The sequence below is a fragment of the Chlorocebus sabaeus genome, chromosome 14 (genome assembly GCF_047675955.1).
Source record: "Chlorocebus sabaeus isolate Y175 chromosome 14, mChlSab1.0.hap1, whole genome shotgun sequence".
Taxonomy (NCBI): Eukaryota; Metazoa; Chordata; class Mammalia; order Primates; family Cercopithecidae; genus Chlorocebus; species Chlorocebus sabaeus.
In genome coordinates, this window is record NC_132917.1 from 9,546,450 (window position 1) to 9,564,795 (window position 18,346).

The window sequence follows — 18,346 nt, forward strand, 5'->3', positions numbered from 1 at the left end:
AACCGACAAGATAAATAGGCAAAAGAGAAAGGGAAGCAGCAGATGAAGAAAATCCAAGATTCTAAATACAAAGCAGCATTATCTCCATGACCCAAATATTTCTCAACATCTTTTCCCAGTCCATCTGATCTCTAGCCACCAGCATCCCACAACCCAGGCAAAATTACATACAGTAATATTGCTATCAACATCTGCTATAGCACAGTGGTGTCTTACAAGGAAAGGGACAGCCTTTTTGTAAGCACAGTATTACCTCGCCCCTGATCCAAACAATTAACCATGTAAAAAAAAATAAAGATGTAGTTGAGGAAAAATGTTCATCCTATCTTCCAACTCAGGTACTGAGGTGCTGTGACTGTAGTGGTGAAGATACCTAACAGAAAGATGGCAGCCTCTGACAAGTCATGGGACAATAAAGTAAGGGTATGTGTGAGCTGCAATGTGCCAGTATTAGAGAAAATCAGAGTTTTTGTTCTTTCACTTCATCCAATGCAGCTTAACCAATTCCCAATGCTATTAGCAATAAACATAATGTCCAGTCTCTGACCTCCTATGTTATATCCCCACATCTGAGCAGCTGGATACTGAGTGGCCATAACTGCAACATAAAATGTTCTACCTTCTACTCCAAGATTCCCAGGATGTTCAGGTTTGGAAGAAAAGTTTAATACCTCCACTGGTGACACATACTACCTTTCCAATCTGTCAATCTGCATTAAAAACAATTACACATATATCACCATCATTTAGCAACATTTCCAGGACAGTGCTACAAAAGAACCAAGGCAAATAAATGCCAATGTCTATGCATACTTTCTTCCCCTTAGAGAATTTACAATTTACTAGCATCCACGAGCTGTTTTAGCTATTGATTTGGGAAGGACATCAGTTTCAGCCATTAATTTGGGGAGGAAAAGGACAAATCATAATGAGGAAACAAAGAACTTTCCTTAAAATCGGGGGGAAAGTCAAATCTTGGTCTGGTCATAAAGTAATCAAAATGGACAGACATCCTGATATTTAATAGAAAAGATGTTCCCTCAAATAAAAATAGGTCAAAATTGCCTTGCTAACTTAGTATATATGGGTCAAGTTTTGCTATATCCTAAGACAACTACTAAAGATAGAAAACGGTTTATACTAGCAAGGACACAATTATACTTTGATTTGAGCTTTGCCTTTTCTATATGGCAAACTGAATTAAGCCACTACTACATTATAGAAATTATGTCATTATTTACAGGCTAACTTTTCCATTTATAACTAACACATGCCATATACATTTATCTCTGCAGCTGAAGTATATACAACCCCTTCCTGCCTCTAGTCTATCAGTTCTGTTATGGGGTACAAAGGGAAGAACAGAGTCAACAGGAATTTAAGAGCCTATGGTGAAGAAAATTATTTTGCATTTACAACTAAACTTATATGAGTTACTGATCATATTCAAATGAACTCCCAGGGACAACATAAAAACCCTGGAAATGAAGTAGTGTTTAATAGTACATAGAGGAAAAAATAAAGATGAAGTCCTTATTCTTATGCCCTTACAACTTACCAATACTGATCTGAATTGGGCATAATTTACTTTGGGGGCAGTCACAAGAGCAACTTAGGAAACCAGTAAACTCCAGACAATATGGAACTGAATTGGGTCGGCCCGGTGCAGAGGCTCATGCCTGTAATCCCAGCACTTTGGGAGGCCAAGGAGGGCAGATCACAAGGTCAGGAGATCAGGACCATCCTGGCTAACACGGTGAAACCCCGTCTCTACTAAAAAAAATACAAAAAATTAGCTGGGCATGTTAGCAGGCACCTGTATAGTCCCAGCTAGTCGGGAGGCTGAGGCAGGATTATGGCGTGAACCCGGGAGGCGGAGCTTGCAGTCAGCAGAGACCGCGCGCCACTGCACTCCAGCCTGGGGACTCCGTCTCAAAAAAAAAAAAAAAAAAAAAAAGAACTGAAGTTGGTCTCACTACCAAACCTGGTGAAAAAGAAGACACTATATAAACATAATCACACGTTCTTATACAGGGTAGAAAATCAGAGCAGGCTGGTCCAAAGGTAATGAGTTATCTTGATTGCTCAGTCAGTTACAAATCAAACTCCTTGCTCCACTCTTCCCCCTTCTCACTACTGCACTTGACTACTCTTAAAAATAATTTTTTTTTAATTCAGAAAGTAATAAAAAGGAGAAAAAAAAAAAGAACTAGAGCAAAGGTAAGAAAGTGAGCAATATAGGAGAGAGCCATAGGTAGTTTCATGTGGTTGGAGGACAGAGGGAACAATGAGTGAGAAAGGAGGCTGAAGAAAAACGCTGGAAGGTCTTAGAGGTCCCTCTCAGGGAACCTAAACTCCATCTTACATGGTAATGATTGAGTGAAGAAACAGTAATTATTCCCTCCCCAAGTCTTTATGAGCAGTATCAGTATGTTAAAACAGATAAAAGGGAGCACACTGGTTGAAGGGTATATATATTTAAAGCCTAGATTCTTCCCCATTTACACAGAAGAATAGGGTCCTGTAAAGGAGGGCTCTAAAATGAAAGGCAGTAGAACTGAAAGAACACATTTCTAGAAAAGGAGAATTGAGTTCCACAGCTAACTAGCTGTGGAACTGAGTAAATTAACATGCCTCAATTTCCTTACAATGTCTTTACCCATGTCTTATCTACCCATAACTGCACACTGGATAGTGCTAGGTAACAGAATTGAAAAGTATTAACAAGCTATAATTTGTAACTATAGAATGTAATGGTACCCAAATTGCATTTCATAGGATGGGTGTGATTTCAGCATGTAGAAAGGGAGAGGAAATACATTACAGTACAGTAATGGAAACAAAATACAGTACTGTCAACTTGACTAGACCACAGGGAACAGAGAAATCATGAGTTTTCCTTATACCCAATTAGCTCTGATTATATTTTTTGTGAGAATTTCAGATCAAGGATAAATGAACTGTTATTTCAACAAATGGTGCCAGGGTAACTGGATATCCACATGCAAAAAGAATAAAATTGGACCTTTTCCTTACTCCATATGCAAAAAGGAACTCAAAATGGACTAAAGACCTAAACACGGGAGCTAAAATGATAAAATTTAGAAAAATTTAGAAAAAATCCAAAGTATGTATTTTCATGACCTTGGAGTAGGCAACGGTTTCTTAAATCTTACACCAAAAATACAAGCAACCAAAAAAAAAAAAAAAAAAAGGACTTCAAAAATTAACAATGTTTCTGCTTCAAAGGACACTAACAAGACAATCTACAGAATGGGAGAAAAACATCTGCAAATTATGTACCTGATAAAGGTCTAGTATCCAGAATATATTTAAAAAAAAAAAAAAAAAGATTACAACCTAATGATAACAACACATAACCCAATTTTAAAACGAGCAAAGGATTTGAACAGACATTTCTCCAAAGAACATATACTAAAAGATCAATAAGTACATGATACCATTTCATATCCACCAGGATTGGTGAGGATGTAGAGAAATTGGAACTCTCGTACACTGTGGTGGGAATGTAAAATAGCCACTTTGGAAAACAATCTGGCAGTTCCTAAAACATTAAACAGGTACATACACAAGAGAAATGAAAACATGCCCATGCAAATGATCACAGCAGCATTATTCTTAACAGCCTAAAGATGGAAGCAACCCAAATATGTCCATCGATGGACAAATAGATTTAGAAAGTATTTCTATACAGTGTAATATTATTCAGCCACAAAAAAAGCACAAAATTCTGATACATTTTTCAACATAAACATTATGCAAAATGAAATAAGTCAGACACAAAAAGACAACTATTCTATAATTCCACTTACATGAGGTACCTAGAGTAGTCAAATTCATAGAAAGTAGAATGGTGGTTGCCGAGGGGAATGGGGAGCTTTTGTTGAACGGGTATAGAGTTTCAGTTTTGCAAGATGAAGAGTTGCAGAGATGGATGGTGGTGATGGTTGCCAGTTGCATTGCACAACAAAATGAATGTACTTGACGCCACTGAACTGTTGTAGCTTAAGAAGGGTTAAAATGCTAACTTTTATGTTACGTGTCTCTTACCACACAACAAGAGTTTTATTTTAAAAAGGTCAGGTGTGGTGGCTCACATTTGTAATTCCAGCACTCTGGGAGGCCACGCAGGAGGATCATCTGAGCCCAGGAGTTTGAGACCAGCGTGGGTAACAAAGTGAGACCCCGTCTCAAAAAAATTAGCTGAGGGTGGTGGTGTACACCTGTAATCCCAGCTATTTGGGAGACTGAAGTAGGAGGATCCCTTGAGCCCAGCAGTTTGAGGATGCAGTGAGTCATGATCATGCCATTGTACTCCAGCCTGGGTGACAGAGTGAGAGCCCCTGCCAAAAGAAAAAAAGAAGTTCTGATGCAAGCTTCAACACAAATAAACCCTGAGGGCATTAGGCTAAGTGAAAGAAGCCAGACATGAAACACTACACATTATATGATTCTGTTTATATGAAACATCCAGAAGAGGCAAATCTATAGGGATAGAAAGCAGATTAGTGGTTGTCAGGAGCTGAGGTAAGGGGAGATGGTGAATGACTATTAATGGAAATAGAATTTCTTTTTGTGATAATGAAAATGTTCTGGAATTAATAATGATGACTGCACAATTCTGTGAATAAACTAAAAGCCAAAGAATCATATTTAAAAAGGTAAAATGTAATGTATTTGAATTATATTTAATTTAAAAATATATGTCAACTGACACTCCAAGTTTTTAAATGGGACAACAAAAAACAAGAAAGAAAGCTTCTCTAATAAGGATAGTATCTGCAACTAAGCCAAATTATTTTGTAAACATTTCTTTGAAACTTTAAGGAAAGGAGATCATTAAGTTTCCTTAGAGAAATGAATTCTAAAGAGGGAAATTATTTATGTAGCAATCATCACTATGACTTTCAAATATATGTGCCTATACTTTTTAGAGTTGTCTTTGTTTCACTTTGTTTTTTGAGACAGAGACTTGCTTTGTCACCAAGGCTTGAGTTAAGTGGCAGGAAGACGGATCACTGCAGCCTAAACCTCCTGGGCTTAAGTGATCCTCTTTCCTCAACCGCCAGTTAGCTCACAGGCACACACCACATCCCCAGCCAATGTTTTGATTTTGTATTTTTTTTTTTTTTTTTTTTTTGGTAGAGACAGCATCTCACACTTTGTTGCCCGGGCTGATCTTGAACTCCTGGACTCAAGCAATCCTCCTGTGTTGGCCTCCCAAATTGCTGGGGTATGAGCCACCCTGCCCAGCCTGTTTATTTTAGATGTTCAAAACGACAAACAAAAATAACACTCTAGACAAAATGATGGAGAATACATATTAAATGAGAAATAGTTCAGGGCTTTCATAAATTGGTGACCTCCACCCTTCCCCTTAGTCCTTTTTCTCCATAAACTCTAACTATAAATTCTACTACCACAGGAAAAAAGAGGAATACATCCTTCTGAAAGGATGTATTAGTAGGTCCTTTAAAGACTCAACAGACTTGGGGGCTAAATACGTTGCTTTGGTGTCCTGATATAAACTTAAAAGAAAACTATAGTTTTATCAACAGATAAAATAAGTTTATGAACATCTATCAGGCCATTTTGATTACAAGCAGAAATGCTCAGTAACCTGTCCTGGACAAAAAATAAATCACTAAGTGCTTTCTGTCATCTGTATAAGAAGGATCACCTTCCAGAGATGTACAGCTGACTGTAAACAACAAAACAGAGGTATACAACCTTAACTCCTACCTGCTGAGTTATTCAAACTGCATCAGTGTACACTACACGATTTAAAACAGCAACAAACAAGACCTGAAAAACCCTAATGAGAAATATGGTAATACCAAAAAAGATATTAAATGTTTAAATGTTGTATGTGTGCTTGAGCCCAGGAGGCAGAGGTTGCAGTGAACTGAGATTGTGCCACTACATTCCAGCCTGGGAGACAGAGGGAGACCCTGTTTCAAAAAAGGAAAAAAAAAAAAAAAAAAAGGAGCTATATGTAAAAAATTAAAAATATATTAAAAATTTAATTATGTATAAAGTAACTTAAACAGAGTATAGCTATATTTAACGGGATATTCTATCCTTCCAAAGGGTGAGCTCTGCAATCAGGCCCCAAATAATCAAGAGTATTTTAAACCTGTAATGTAACCTTTCCAACCTCTTCACTAATCCATCAGAATCCCAAGAGGGCAAACACTAGCAGTGAAGATCTAAAAAGCATATTCCCAAATTACGGGAAATAGTACCAGGCTGAAAGATCAGAACACCTAGTATAAATATGTTTAACTGCAGACGTTTAACAACTGCAGTTTTTTAAAGAGCAAAAATTCTGTGAGCCGCATTCAAGTAATGTTTGGTGGAATGTACAAAACAAAAGGGAAAATGGAGTACTAATTATTGAAGAACAACATCAGTAGGAGTTTATCAGGAATAAAATGTCTAATCTGATGATTCGTATAGCTTATGGCTTTAAAGCATTTTCACACACTTCTCCATTTACTTTCTCTAATCACCACAACATGACATTCACAATCTATGACCATGCTTTAAGAAAGCATTTAAATTTAAGTAAGTTCTTATCATCATGATCTCACCACTTGCACCATTATTTTTCCATTTCTCTAAGTAAAGCCTGTAGCAAACGTACAGGAAAGAGAATGTTCAAATGAGGAGTATCTTACAGAATATGTATTTAGTACCACACTGTGCCAAATCCAACTGGATACTGTAGCAAAAAATCCAGATGACAAAGAGATCATGAAATACTACTTATCTGGATAGAAAAACACGTAAACTGACAGTCAAAGGTTGGTATGAAGACAAGTTTCACTGATAAATACCTTGACCAAAGCTGGTTAAAAGCTAACCTGACTTACTAACTCCAAAAGCTGTGTATTTTTAAAACCTAAAAGCAACCAGCTCTGAAAGACCATTATCCATATTTTTCATGGATGTCAACTCTGCTTTTTGGTCAGGTATTGGGAGGGGCAAGTGAAGAGATTAACTTCATATTATCCTTCTCAACACAAGGAAGCAGAAAGACATTCCAACATACTAGTTCTTTAGCTGGTTTTCAGGAATTAACAGGGACTTTTATTACCCAATGTCTAATATCAACTATTCTCCTTTCTTCATTATCACATCTGTGATTTTCCTGGTCTTCAAACCTATATTCCTAGGAATAAGATGGGGTGAAGGGGCAGAGAAACGGGAAGGGTGGGGAAAGTTTTTACAAATTTCATTATCACTACATATGATGACTCCTCAGAAAATAAACTGCTCAATCACCCAACCACAGTAATAAAATTCTTGTGGAACAGCAGTTCTATTAACTTCAGTAATTAAATTCCCATAGAGCAAAGTATAGTCTGGGAACCCCTAGAGGTCTCCCCTATACCCTTTGTGGGGTGGAGAGGAGACAAAGTAAAATCACTTTCATAATTCTAAGATGATATTTGCTTTTTTCCCACTGTCATTTTCTCACAACTGGAGTTTTCCAGAAGCTACAAGAGGTGTGATGCTACAATAGGTTGAATGAAAAGCAATGCTGCTATTCTCATTCAATTTTTTGTTAAAGTTATTTTATTTTCTAAAAAGGGGTTCTGAGATCAAGCTTGTGAACCACTGTCCTAGAGTATGGCCAATTGAGAGGTCTTACACAGCATCGGGTAACTCTATCAATCTACTTAGCACTCATCACCCAAACCAAAAAGTGACGGTGCCAGTCATGTCTCCTAAGTGGGGAACAATACCTTTCTATACATTCTTATATCTTGAGGACAAGACACAGGCTACACTATCTTCTTGCTATATGTATTAAAGACTCTCAACCAGTGATGTGAAATATCATAACCTGCAATACATGGCAACCAACAATTACAGTGAACACCCATATACCCACCACCTGGATCCTACCATTAACCTTTTGCCATACTTGCTTTATCAGATATCCATCCATTTCTAGCAGTTATAAACTGAAGACAACAGTACATACATATTACTAGTTTTTTCTTTCAAAGTAAAATTTACATACAAAATGCACAAATCTTGGGGGCACATTTGCTGAGTTTTGATGAATGTATAAAACTCAAACCCGTATCAACTAAAGAATACAATTATCCATTCTACTATAAAGACACATGCACACGTATGTTTATTGTAGCACTATTCATAATAGCAAATACTGGGAACCAACCCAAATGCCCATCAATGATAAACTGAATCAAGAAAATGTGGCACATATACACCATGGAATACTATGCAACCATAAAAAAAAGGATGAGTTCATGTCCTTTGCAAGGACATAGATGAAGCTGGAAACCATCATTCTCAGCAAACTATCACAAGATCAGAAAACCAAACACCGCATGTTCTCACTCATAAGTGAGAGCTGAACAATGAGAACACATGAACACAAGGAGGGGAACATCACACACTGGGGCCTGTCGGGGGGTGGGGGGCTAGGGGAGGAATAGCATTGGAGAAATACCTAATGTAGATGACGGGCTGACTGGTGCAGCAAACCACCACGGCACGTGTATACCTATGAAAGAAACCTGCACGTTCTGCACATGTATCCCAGAACTTAAAAGTATTAAAAAAAAAAAATACAATTATCCTAGAAGCCTGCCCCTTCCCAATCAATCTCTGCCTATTCTCCCACAGAGGCCGTTATTCCTGATCTTTTTTTTCCCTAACACAAACAAGCTGTGTTTGTTCTAAAATTTCATATAAATGGAATCACACACACTATGTACTTTTTCATGCAGAGTTTCTTTCACCTAGCATGTTTTTGAAATTCATTCACGCTGTAGTATCAGTGGTCTGTTCCTTTTTTTTTTGAGAGACGGAGTCTCAATCTGTCGCCCAGGCTGGAGTGCAGTGACCAGATCTCAGCTCACTGCAAGCTCCACCTCCCGGGTTTACGCCATTCTCCTGCCTCGGTAGCTGGGACTACAGGCGCCCGCAACCTCGCCCGGCTAGTTTTTTGTATTTTTTAGTAGAGACGGGGTTTCACCAGGTTAGCCAAGATGGTCTCGACCTCCTAACCTTGTGATCCAGCCGTCATGGCCTCCCAAAGTGCTGGGATTACAGACTTGAGCCACCACGCCCAGCGGTCCGTTCCTTTTTAATGCTGAGTAGTATTCCACTTGCATATACATCAGTGTTTATCAATTTTCCTACTAGTGGATTATTTCTAGTTTTCTGCTCTCAGAATAAAGCTGTTATTAACATTCTTGTACCTATGCGTCTTGGCCCCATGTATCATTCCCTCTTGCGTAAACACCTAAGAGTGGAATTTCTAGGGGAGGAAAAACTTGTAATGGGAAATTTTAAAGGTACACAGGAGAACAGAGAATAGTACAATGAATTCCAATTGAAGCCAGCTGCAACTATATTACTTCATAGACACTCCTGTTTCATCTGTATCCCCCCAATTACTTTGAAGTCCTACGTATTATCATCATTTTGTCTTTAAATATTCAATATGCAAACAATGCTTTAAAATCTAGTAATTTATCATAAAATATTTATCACTGACTTACCTATGGATTAAGAGTTTAATTAAAGTAGCAATTGATAAACTTGTCTTCTCTTCACACCTTTTAAATGATGCTACCAGCCCCTTGATACCCAGAAAGTCAATGGTATAAACTCAGATACATTTTCTGTTGCCATTTGGAAACAGTGCTAAATACAAAAATTGGTCTTAACGACAAAAATAGAGAACATTAACACAGCCAAGAGCCAACCAGATTTCCCAACTGCCAAACCAACACCTTGACTCAACTAATCCCATGCCATGCCATGTTCTAAATGAAACTACATGAGACTTAAACTTGCTTGTGCTGGAAAGGGTTAGAGGAAATGAATGGCCTTCTCAACCACTGCTGATGACAGCATACACGCATACCTTTTCAGACGGCTATCTGGAAAAAAACGCAAATCTTTTAATTTGGAAATTCCACTTCCAAGAACCTAAGTAAATCCTAGCATAAAGCATGCAACAACGATCTTCTTCCCAGCGTTGTTTGGAGAAAAACTGTTTACAACCTAAATGTTCACCACTGGGTTAGAAGTCTGAACCACGGCCTGGTGCAGTGGCTCACGCCTGTAATCCCAACACTCTGGGAAGCAGAGGTGGGAGGATCACCTGAGGTCGGGAGTTTGAGACCAACCTGACCAGGAGGGAGAAACCTCGTCTCTACTAAAAATACAAAATTAGCTGGGTGTAGTGGTGCATGCCTGTAATCCCAACTACTTTTGAGGCTGACGCAGGAGAATTGCCTGAACCCGGAGGCAGAGGTTGAGGTGAGCCGAGATTGCGCCACTGCATTCTAGCCTAGGCAACAAGAGCGAAATTCCATCACAAAAAAAAAAAGAAAAAAAGAAAGAAAGAAAAGAAAAAAGAAAGTCTGAACCACATATACCAAGCTACTATGATGGAGGGGAGAACATTTGCCCTTCATCAATTTTCACTGCATTTATAGATTTCAATATAATTGCAGTCTGTCGAAGTTTTTAAAAGTGCAAATCTCAAGGCTTTGGAGATAGCTATGAAGAAGTGGCACTTTGAAAATACAGGACCCGGCCCGACACAGCGGTTCACGCCTGGGTGGATTGCTTGAGCTCATGAGGAGTTCAAGACCAGCCTGGATAACATGGCAAAACCTCATCTCTATAAAAAATACAAATTAGCCAGGCAAGTGCCTGTAGTCCCAGCTACTCTGGATGCTGAGGTAGGAGGATGGCTTGAGCCTGGGAGGTGGAAGTTGCAGTGAGCCCAGATGGCGCAGCTCAGGCCACAGAGTTGCAGTGAGCCCAGCGGCACAGCTCAGGCCACAGAGACAGACTGTCTCAAAAATAAAAACAAATCAAACCAAATCAAACAAAAAATAGGACCCACTGAATAAGTTTCAGTAAGGTGAACTGTAGAGTTTAACAGCATACACAAAATAATGACAAGGGGAAAAATAACAAGTCTAGCTAGACAAGAGGTTCAGGTAAGATACCAACACGTTAGGAAGAAATCAAAGGACAGCATGACACAATCCAATACAACTTAGTACAGCTCATTTTATTTATGGTCTAATCCAAGGTGTTCTCAACCTTGGCATTATTGGCACTGGGGGGCTGGGTTCTTTGTTGGGGAGTGTCCTGTGCACCGCATGATGTTTAGTAGCATTCAGGCCTCTACCCGCTAGCCATGAGCAGCACCTTCCTTCCTCAAGTCTTAACCCAGAATATCTCCAGATGTTGCCAAAATTCCACTGGGGGCAGTGGGGAGTGGGTAAAAATCACCTGGTTGGGTAACACGGATCTAACCTTAAACTTACAATATTCTATTCCACTTTTTTTTTTTTTTTTTTGACAAGAGTTTTGCTCTGTCGCCTAGTCTGGAGTGCAATGGCGCAATCTCGGCTCACTGCAACCTCTGTCTCCCCAATTCTAGCAACTCGCCTCAGCCTCCCAAGTAACTGGGATTACAGGTGCCCACCACTACGCCAGGCTAACTTTTTGTATTTTTAGTAGAGACAGGGTTTCACCATGTTGCCCAGGCTGGTCTCCAACTCCTGACCTCAGGTCACCCACCTGCCTCAGGCTCCCAAAGTGCCAGGATTACAGGCATGAGCCACCGTGCCCAGCCCCTTTCATTCTTTAAAAAACAACAACAAAAAACCCTGGCCAGGCACATCTCTACCAAAAATACAAAAAATTAGTCAGGCATGGTGGTCATGCCTGTAATCCCAACTACTCAGGAGGCTGAGGGAGAACTGCTCGAACCCAGGAGACAGAGGTTGCAGTGAGCTGACATGATGCCACTGCACCCCAGCCGGGGTGGCAGAGCAAGACTCCATCTCAAAAAAAAAAAAACCACCCAACTCCCCCCCTCCCCAAAACTGTTGCCTTTAAGCAGCCTACAATCTAAAGGCAAAACCCTCAACGTCAATGAGTTTTTAAATCTTATTACAGTATTGTGTGTATAAGAAAGTCTTCAATATTAAAGACTGGGAGTTTTCCCCATCACAGATCTACCTTCCTTCCTCATTAGAAGCATTAATGTCTTGTATTTATTAAAATGCACAAATTCCTCAAAACAGAAATTCACACCATGGTCTTAAGTGAGCTACCATGCACTTAGGGCCTACTGTGGTCCATGTCATAAGCAGTTACGCCACTTGGGTTCAAATCTTTGCTCTTATCACTTACTAGCTTTATAATCTTGACCACATTACTAACTTCTTTATGCCTCATTCTCCTCAACTGTGAAACAGAAATACTATCAACCTACCTTAGCGGAGCAAAGTGAGTATAAAATGCTTAAAATAGTGTTTAGTGTGCAGTGAATGCCTGGTAAATGTCAATTATGAGCCATTATTCTAACTACAAGTCTCTAAAAACAGGCACCATCATCATCAATTTACAGAAGAAAGAGAGTCTGAGAGATTAAGAAATTTGCCAGTGTCCATGCAACTAAAAGGTAATGGAGCAATGATTCTTTTCCACTGTGTCAATAAAATCACATTCAGATTCATTAACTACGAAGAAAAACATATCAGTCTTACTAAAAAATAATGACCAGCATAAGACATTTTTTATTGAGATTAAATTTAAACACAACTAAATTCAAGCATATTACTCAATTAAGGTTACAAAGCTTTTACACTAAGACAACTTTCAGAGATTCTCTACATATTAACTGACTCTTATTTTTAAAAATCATAATATGCACTTTAGTTTCTGAACTTGTTTATGCATTATGCTGAAGCAATTTACTGAAATTCTACTAGAACTGATGTACAGGAGAGGATAATATGATGTTTAAGATAGAAATTATCTTGTATACATTCAAACTGCCTGGTTCTTATTCCAAGGTCACTGACTTTGTAAAGGACAGATTTTGTTCCCAAGTCCCAGAGGGGCTTTGTGAACCCCTCTAACTTTTTCCATTTGCCCTTCCCTCATACCCAAGTTCTTCTTAATGACTCCTAAACATCTTACCTGTAATATTTAAGCCCAGGGTTTTGTTTTTGTTTTCAGACAAGAGACTCGCTCTGTGGCCCAGGCTGGAGTGCAACCTTCACCTCCCAGATTCAGGCGATTCTCCTGCCTCAGCCTCCCAAGTAGCTGGGACTACAGGCATGTGCCACCACACCTGCCTAATTTTTTTGTATTTTTAATAGAGATGGGGTTTCACCATGTTGGCCAGGCTGGTCTCTAACTCCTGACCTCAGGTGATCCACCGGTCCTGGCCTCCCAGTGTGCTGGGATTACAGGCATGAGCCACCACAGCCAAAGCCCAGTTTTTTTTTGCCTAGATTTTGCTCCTTCCAACACGCAGTAAGATCACCAATGACTCCTGCCTCACTTCTTTCTGAAGCCATTTCGCTGAAGTCACCAGTTTTCAACCTGTTATGTATTCTTCACATTCTTCAATCTGGACTTTAAAAACTACTCATTTAAGAGGTAGAAGGATGTCAGAGCAGAGCAGAATGGCTAGGACCTACTTACCCTACAGCCCCAAACTATGAGAACTGGAAGAGACTTATAAAGTTTAGCCCAAAGTCTTCGGTTTTACAATGACACTGAGAGACAGCTCTAACTGGACGAAATCTTCTCTAACTCCTCTCATCTTAGAGAGTTTGGTCCACTTATAGTTCCTTACTCTTGGATTTTAACATTTTTTTCTGCTTCCACGGTTCAGTAACCTCTTTCAATACAATGATTACCAAAAGGGTTGAGAGTTGTTCACAGTTATTTTGAATACATGGTTCAAGTAATTCTGCCCCAATCTACTGTATGAAAGGGAAAAAAGAGGCTGAGATATCTGCTCTTTTCTATCAAAATTTTGGCTATCCTTCATGTTACTTCTACTAGTCTTCTATAACCACCAAGTCAAGTCTCACCTCCTCCACACCAAATTTTTCTTCCTGTTCACCAAAGGAAAAAAAGAAAACCCTGTATTAGCATGCATGTTCAGAAATTTTAGGTTTTACTCTACTTTCCTAGACTCCTCATTAAATTACTAACTCATCAATTATCAGACTCTTGTTCACTTGTCTATCACTTCCTTGTCCATCAGTTCAGATCACAGACTGGTTAGTTAGCACTCAAACCACGAATTCTAGATGCTGCTATGTGTACAGTGGTGGCTGACATCTGTAATCCCAGGACTTTGGGAGGCTAAGTCATGAGGACTGCTTGAGGCCAGAAGTTCAAGACCCCAAGTTTTATCTTGTTATGCCTGGGCATAACAAGACCCCATCTCTACAATAAATAAATAAAACTTTTAAAAAAACTCCAGTTTCCCATCAACCAAATGAAGAAACCCCCTTACTCCAACCTTCTATAAATGATCATTCCTGCCTTCCTTTCCAGGCTTGTCTCCTGCAACAACTCTACACATGAACTCTGCTCCAGCCATGCCGACACACTGTTTCCTGAAAAAGCCCTATCCCGGATATTCAGGTATTCCTTCGGCCTTTAATCCTGACACCTCCGCCAGCCTCTTCCCTCAATGTTCAGCCCCCCAAAACCTATCTTTGTGAAGCCTTTTCAAAGGTTTCTATTTCCTTCAGACTACATAGCACTGTGTTCATTAACTGTCTGATGGGAATATTGTGTTATTTATGTTTGTGTATCTCTCACATGCTCTCTAAATTATGAATCATCAGAGGGCAAAATCCACAATTCTGTTTTGTACTTCCCCATATTGCTTAGAGCACAATGCCTGGCACACAGAAAGCTCTCAATACAGTTGCCAACTTGAAAAAGTGCTTTCCCAAGATATTTTTTTATAGGTTGGCCACCAAGCCCCAGTTAGCTTCTTATGCCATTTTATGAATATTTCATTTACGCCTTGGTGCCTCAGATTCATCAAGCTAAACTATTCTATTTCTTCTCAGTATATAAAAGAGACTGTCCTAAATTCAGGGGTTGTCCCCATTGAAATGGTCTGTATGAAAGTTCTATTCTAATGTCACCTGGTCTATCTCTCAAGCTACATATCAACTAAGCAAAACTCTTCCCCCACTAATGCTATCGTAAAAATCAGAATTTATAAGAGCCACAAAATAAAACGAATATTCCTTCGGCTCAGAGTCACCTTGCTCGAGAAAAAGAAAAATCATGTGGTGATTCTGAATTGCTTCAAGATAACTAACTGAAAAGTAAAAAACTGAACAGAAAGAGACTGAAATATGCTGTGAGAGCACCCAAAATACATATATAGAAAACCTTAACATATGTAATTCTTGTGAATCTTCCCTTGGTAACAGATAATGCTGTTAATAGCCATTACCATATGTTACTCAAGTTGAAGTCTACCATTACTTTCAAGTTGGCAAAATTTTTTAATACAAGCAATTCAGTCCAAAAAGCTTTTACAAGTGTTTCTTCAATGCCAAGCAGGGACTGGAAGCTAAGAGCACACGGATAAATACAACAAAGTTTTGACTTCATGAAGTAAATAATCTCAAGTTTTCTCCACTTTAGTACACACTCTTCATTGTCGTCTACAATACTTTCTTTCCCCCTTTACCAGTTATTTCCATCAGCCATGATTTTGTCCGTATCGCCTGTCATCGTATTAGAAAAAGAGGTTAAAAAAGTTTCGTGGATTTTTTTTTTTTTTAAAACAAGGGGTGGGGAACATATTCCCTGCCCCACCATTCTGATGACATGAAGAAAGAAGGCTTCGGGGGTGGAGGAGGGGGCCAGGGAGAAATTATTTCTCCCACTCCCTTTTGAAAAAATCGCCAGTCTACTATGCTTGTCTATCAAAGCCCACCTAAAATATGATGTGCACAAACACATCAAAAATAAGTAGGCCTCTTGTAAAAGCGACACTTAAAGAAAGGCAAACCATATCGGATTATTTCCTATTTTATTCATAGAAATGACTCTTTGCAGCACTGAAACATTTAAAAACACTCCTGGATATAATGCTGGTATTTCAATTTGAAAAACTTATCCTACGGATCAAAAGATCCGTGCAATGACAAAGCTAAAAATGTTCTCTCACTAATAAGGGTGAATCACAGCAGCCACCTACTCCACCCAACAATCGTCCTTGCTAAGACTGGACAGTTCAAAACCTGGAAAGCTTTCCTTGTCCGCTCCACACTAGAAATGAATTCACTTCAACATTATTGTTTAAGCACAGCTGTGCAACAGCAAGGAAATGTTATTAAATGTTGAAATTTACCAGGACATTGAGTTCTTCAGATAGAGCTGTGCCCTTTTCACATTTACCGAACTCCCCTCCTCTCCTGTTTATAGGGGGTGGGGGGGAGCGCAACAGATACTCTTGCTTGAAAAATAAAGTATCTGTTCAGATTTTCGAAGTAAGTTTCCATTACTGGGTTTGGGAAAAAATCCCTACTACCTTGTCTGTAACAAAAAGGTGCCTGCGCCTTCTTTCAACTGCCTGAAGCCATTAGAGAGCTCACAGATCTCCCCGCACAAGAAACTTAAAAACGCCTTTCAGTCTCGCAAAGACCTACTTGGATGTTTCCAAGTTCCATCGTTTGGTAACTACCCAGTATCTGGGGGAAAGAAAAAAAAAAAAAGAACTTATCCTTGGAAAAGCAGCCTCTTGAGTCTCTAGAACCGGAGAGACACAGTAGGGAAGTCAGGGCTCACCTGAAACCCTCCACCTCGGCAGAGTCCGGTAAGCCCCGGCTCACCTTTCCGTGCCCGCGAAACTCTCAATGAAAAGTATCGCACAAAAGGCCTCCCCTGCTCCCCGCGCCGAGGACTCACCAGGACCGTGGTGCAGATGGATCTCAGCTCGGACTCCACTTTCTCCCGATAGTCCTTAATCAGCTGCAACTTCTTGTCGGAGGTGTCGGTCTTCTGCTCGATGCTCGAGATGACCCTCCAGGCGGACCTGCGGCCCCCGACCACGTTCTTGTAGGCCACGGAGAGCAGGTTGCGCTCCTCGTTGGACAGCTCGGCGCCCTGCTCGGTCACTGCCTTCATGCAGGTGGCCATGTCGTCGTAGCGCTCGGCCTGCTCGGCCAGCTTGGCCTTCTGGATCAGCTCAGTCTTCTCCATGGCGGGCGCGGGGCCGGGAACGGGGCGGAGGGCGAGGAGAGCGAGGGAGAGCGCCGACCCGGAGCGGGAGGAGCCTCGAGAGCTGCGGAGGGGCGGGGCGGCGAGGCGAGAACAAAAAGCAGGGAGGGAGCGCCGTCAGACAATGCGGCCCGCCGCCCGCTTTTGTCTCCCGCACACGCGGCCGCTTGAATTTCCCTCTCCCCCGCCCCCGCCCCCGCCGGGCGCCCGGGGAGGCCGCAGCCCGCGGCGGGAGGAGGCGGGGGCGGCGCGAAGGCCCCGCGCGCACAGAGCCCGAGCCGCGACCGCTCCCGCCACCCCCGCCCGGCCGGCCCAAGATGGAAGCAACCGTTGGCCCCGCACCTTCCCGCCCGGAGCCGTCCCTGAGGGGAGCGGCATCGACAGCCGGCTGCTCCCGAGGGCGGCACCTCCGCCCGGCCCTCAAGCCCTGAGCGGCCGGAGGATGCCCGCGGGCCGACCCAGGTGCTCACCTTCACGTCTCCGCGGCCGCGACGCGAGTCCCACCACTTTGATCTGCTTTTGGCTTTAGCTGAGGACCCTCCCGTCTCAGCCTACCCCGGAGCCGAGGGGCGGTCCGCCGCCCAATGATGCGCCGAGCTTGGCCCGAGAGTCCCGCCCCCCGACGCGCCGCTGGCCAATGAGGACCGAGCGCGCGGAAGGGGGCGAGGGGGGCGGAGCGGGAGGGAACGCGGAGGCTAGGAGGGTGGGTCGGCGCGGGGAAGTTCGGTTGGCCGGCAGGCTGCGGCTTCGGCCACGGGGTTTCCTCCAATTAGATCCAGGGTAAAAGGACGTCACTGTTGCCATGGCGATGCCGTTACCAACTCCCCTCAGCCTCCCCGCCACCCCGGCACTTCTGGGTGCGGCACGAGACCCAGAGGCGCGCACGACCTCCGAAGCGGCGACTACGTCTCCCGGTACGGATGGTGCATTGCATCTCAAGGTCTCTGGCCGAGTCTGAACTGGAGGGTGACATATTCAGCTGTTTTGGAGCACAGGGGCCTTTCTTTCCTCCACCTTCCGATCTGTGACAAAGGTTTGGATCCCAAGATACTAAACCCAGACCTTAATCACATTGCCATTAGGGCTGGGAGTTAAGCAAACCGCATCCCTATTAAAGAATAATTGATTCCTGGAGACAGTGGCTTCAGTATGGCACGTACGTGATAAATTCAGGTTTTCAGATGGGCACCCTAAAACAAAAACTTCCCTTGTGAAAAGGTAGGTCCCAGAAGATCCAGGCGAGTCTCTG

General features: G+C 41.6%; 1 protein-coding gene across 1 annotated transcript in view; it reads right to left on the bottom strand.

Moving 5' to 3' along the window:
* Positions 1-17,706, bottom strand: part of YWHAQ (tyrosine 3-monooxygenase/tryptophan 5-monooxygenase activation protein theta) — a 48,160-nt gene extending 30,454 nt beyond the window's left edge. Inside the window, exons 1-2 of the mRNA XM_007971516.3 lie at positions 17,568-17,706; positions 16,786-17,161 (exon numbers count right to left, since the gene is read on the bottom strand). Of these exons, the coding sequence (XP_007969707.1) occupies positions 16,786-17,079 (294 nt within the window). The 5' untranslated portion in view covers positions 17,080-17,161; positions 17,568-17,706. The remainder of the gene's footprint in view (positions 1-16,785; positions 17,162-17,567) is intronic.
* Between the last annotated feature and the right edge of the window lie 640 nt (positions 17,707-18,346).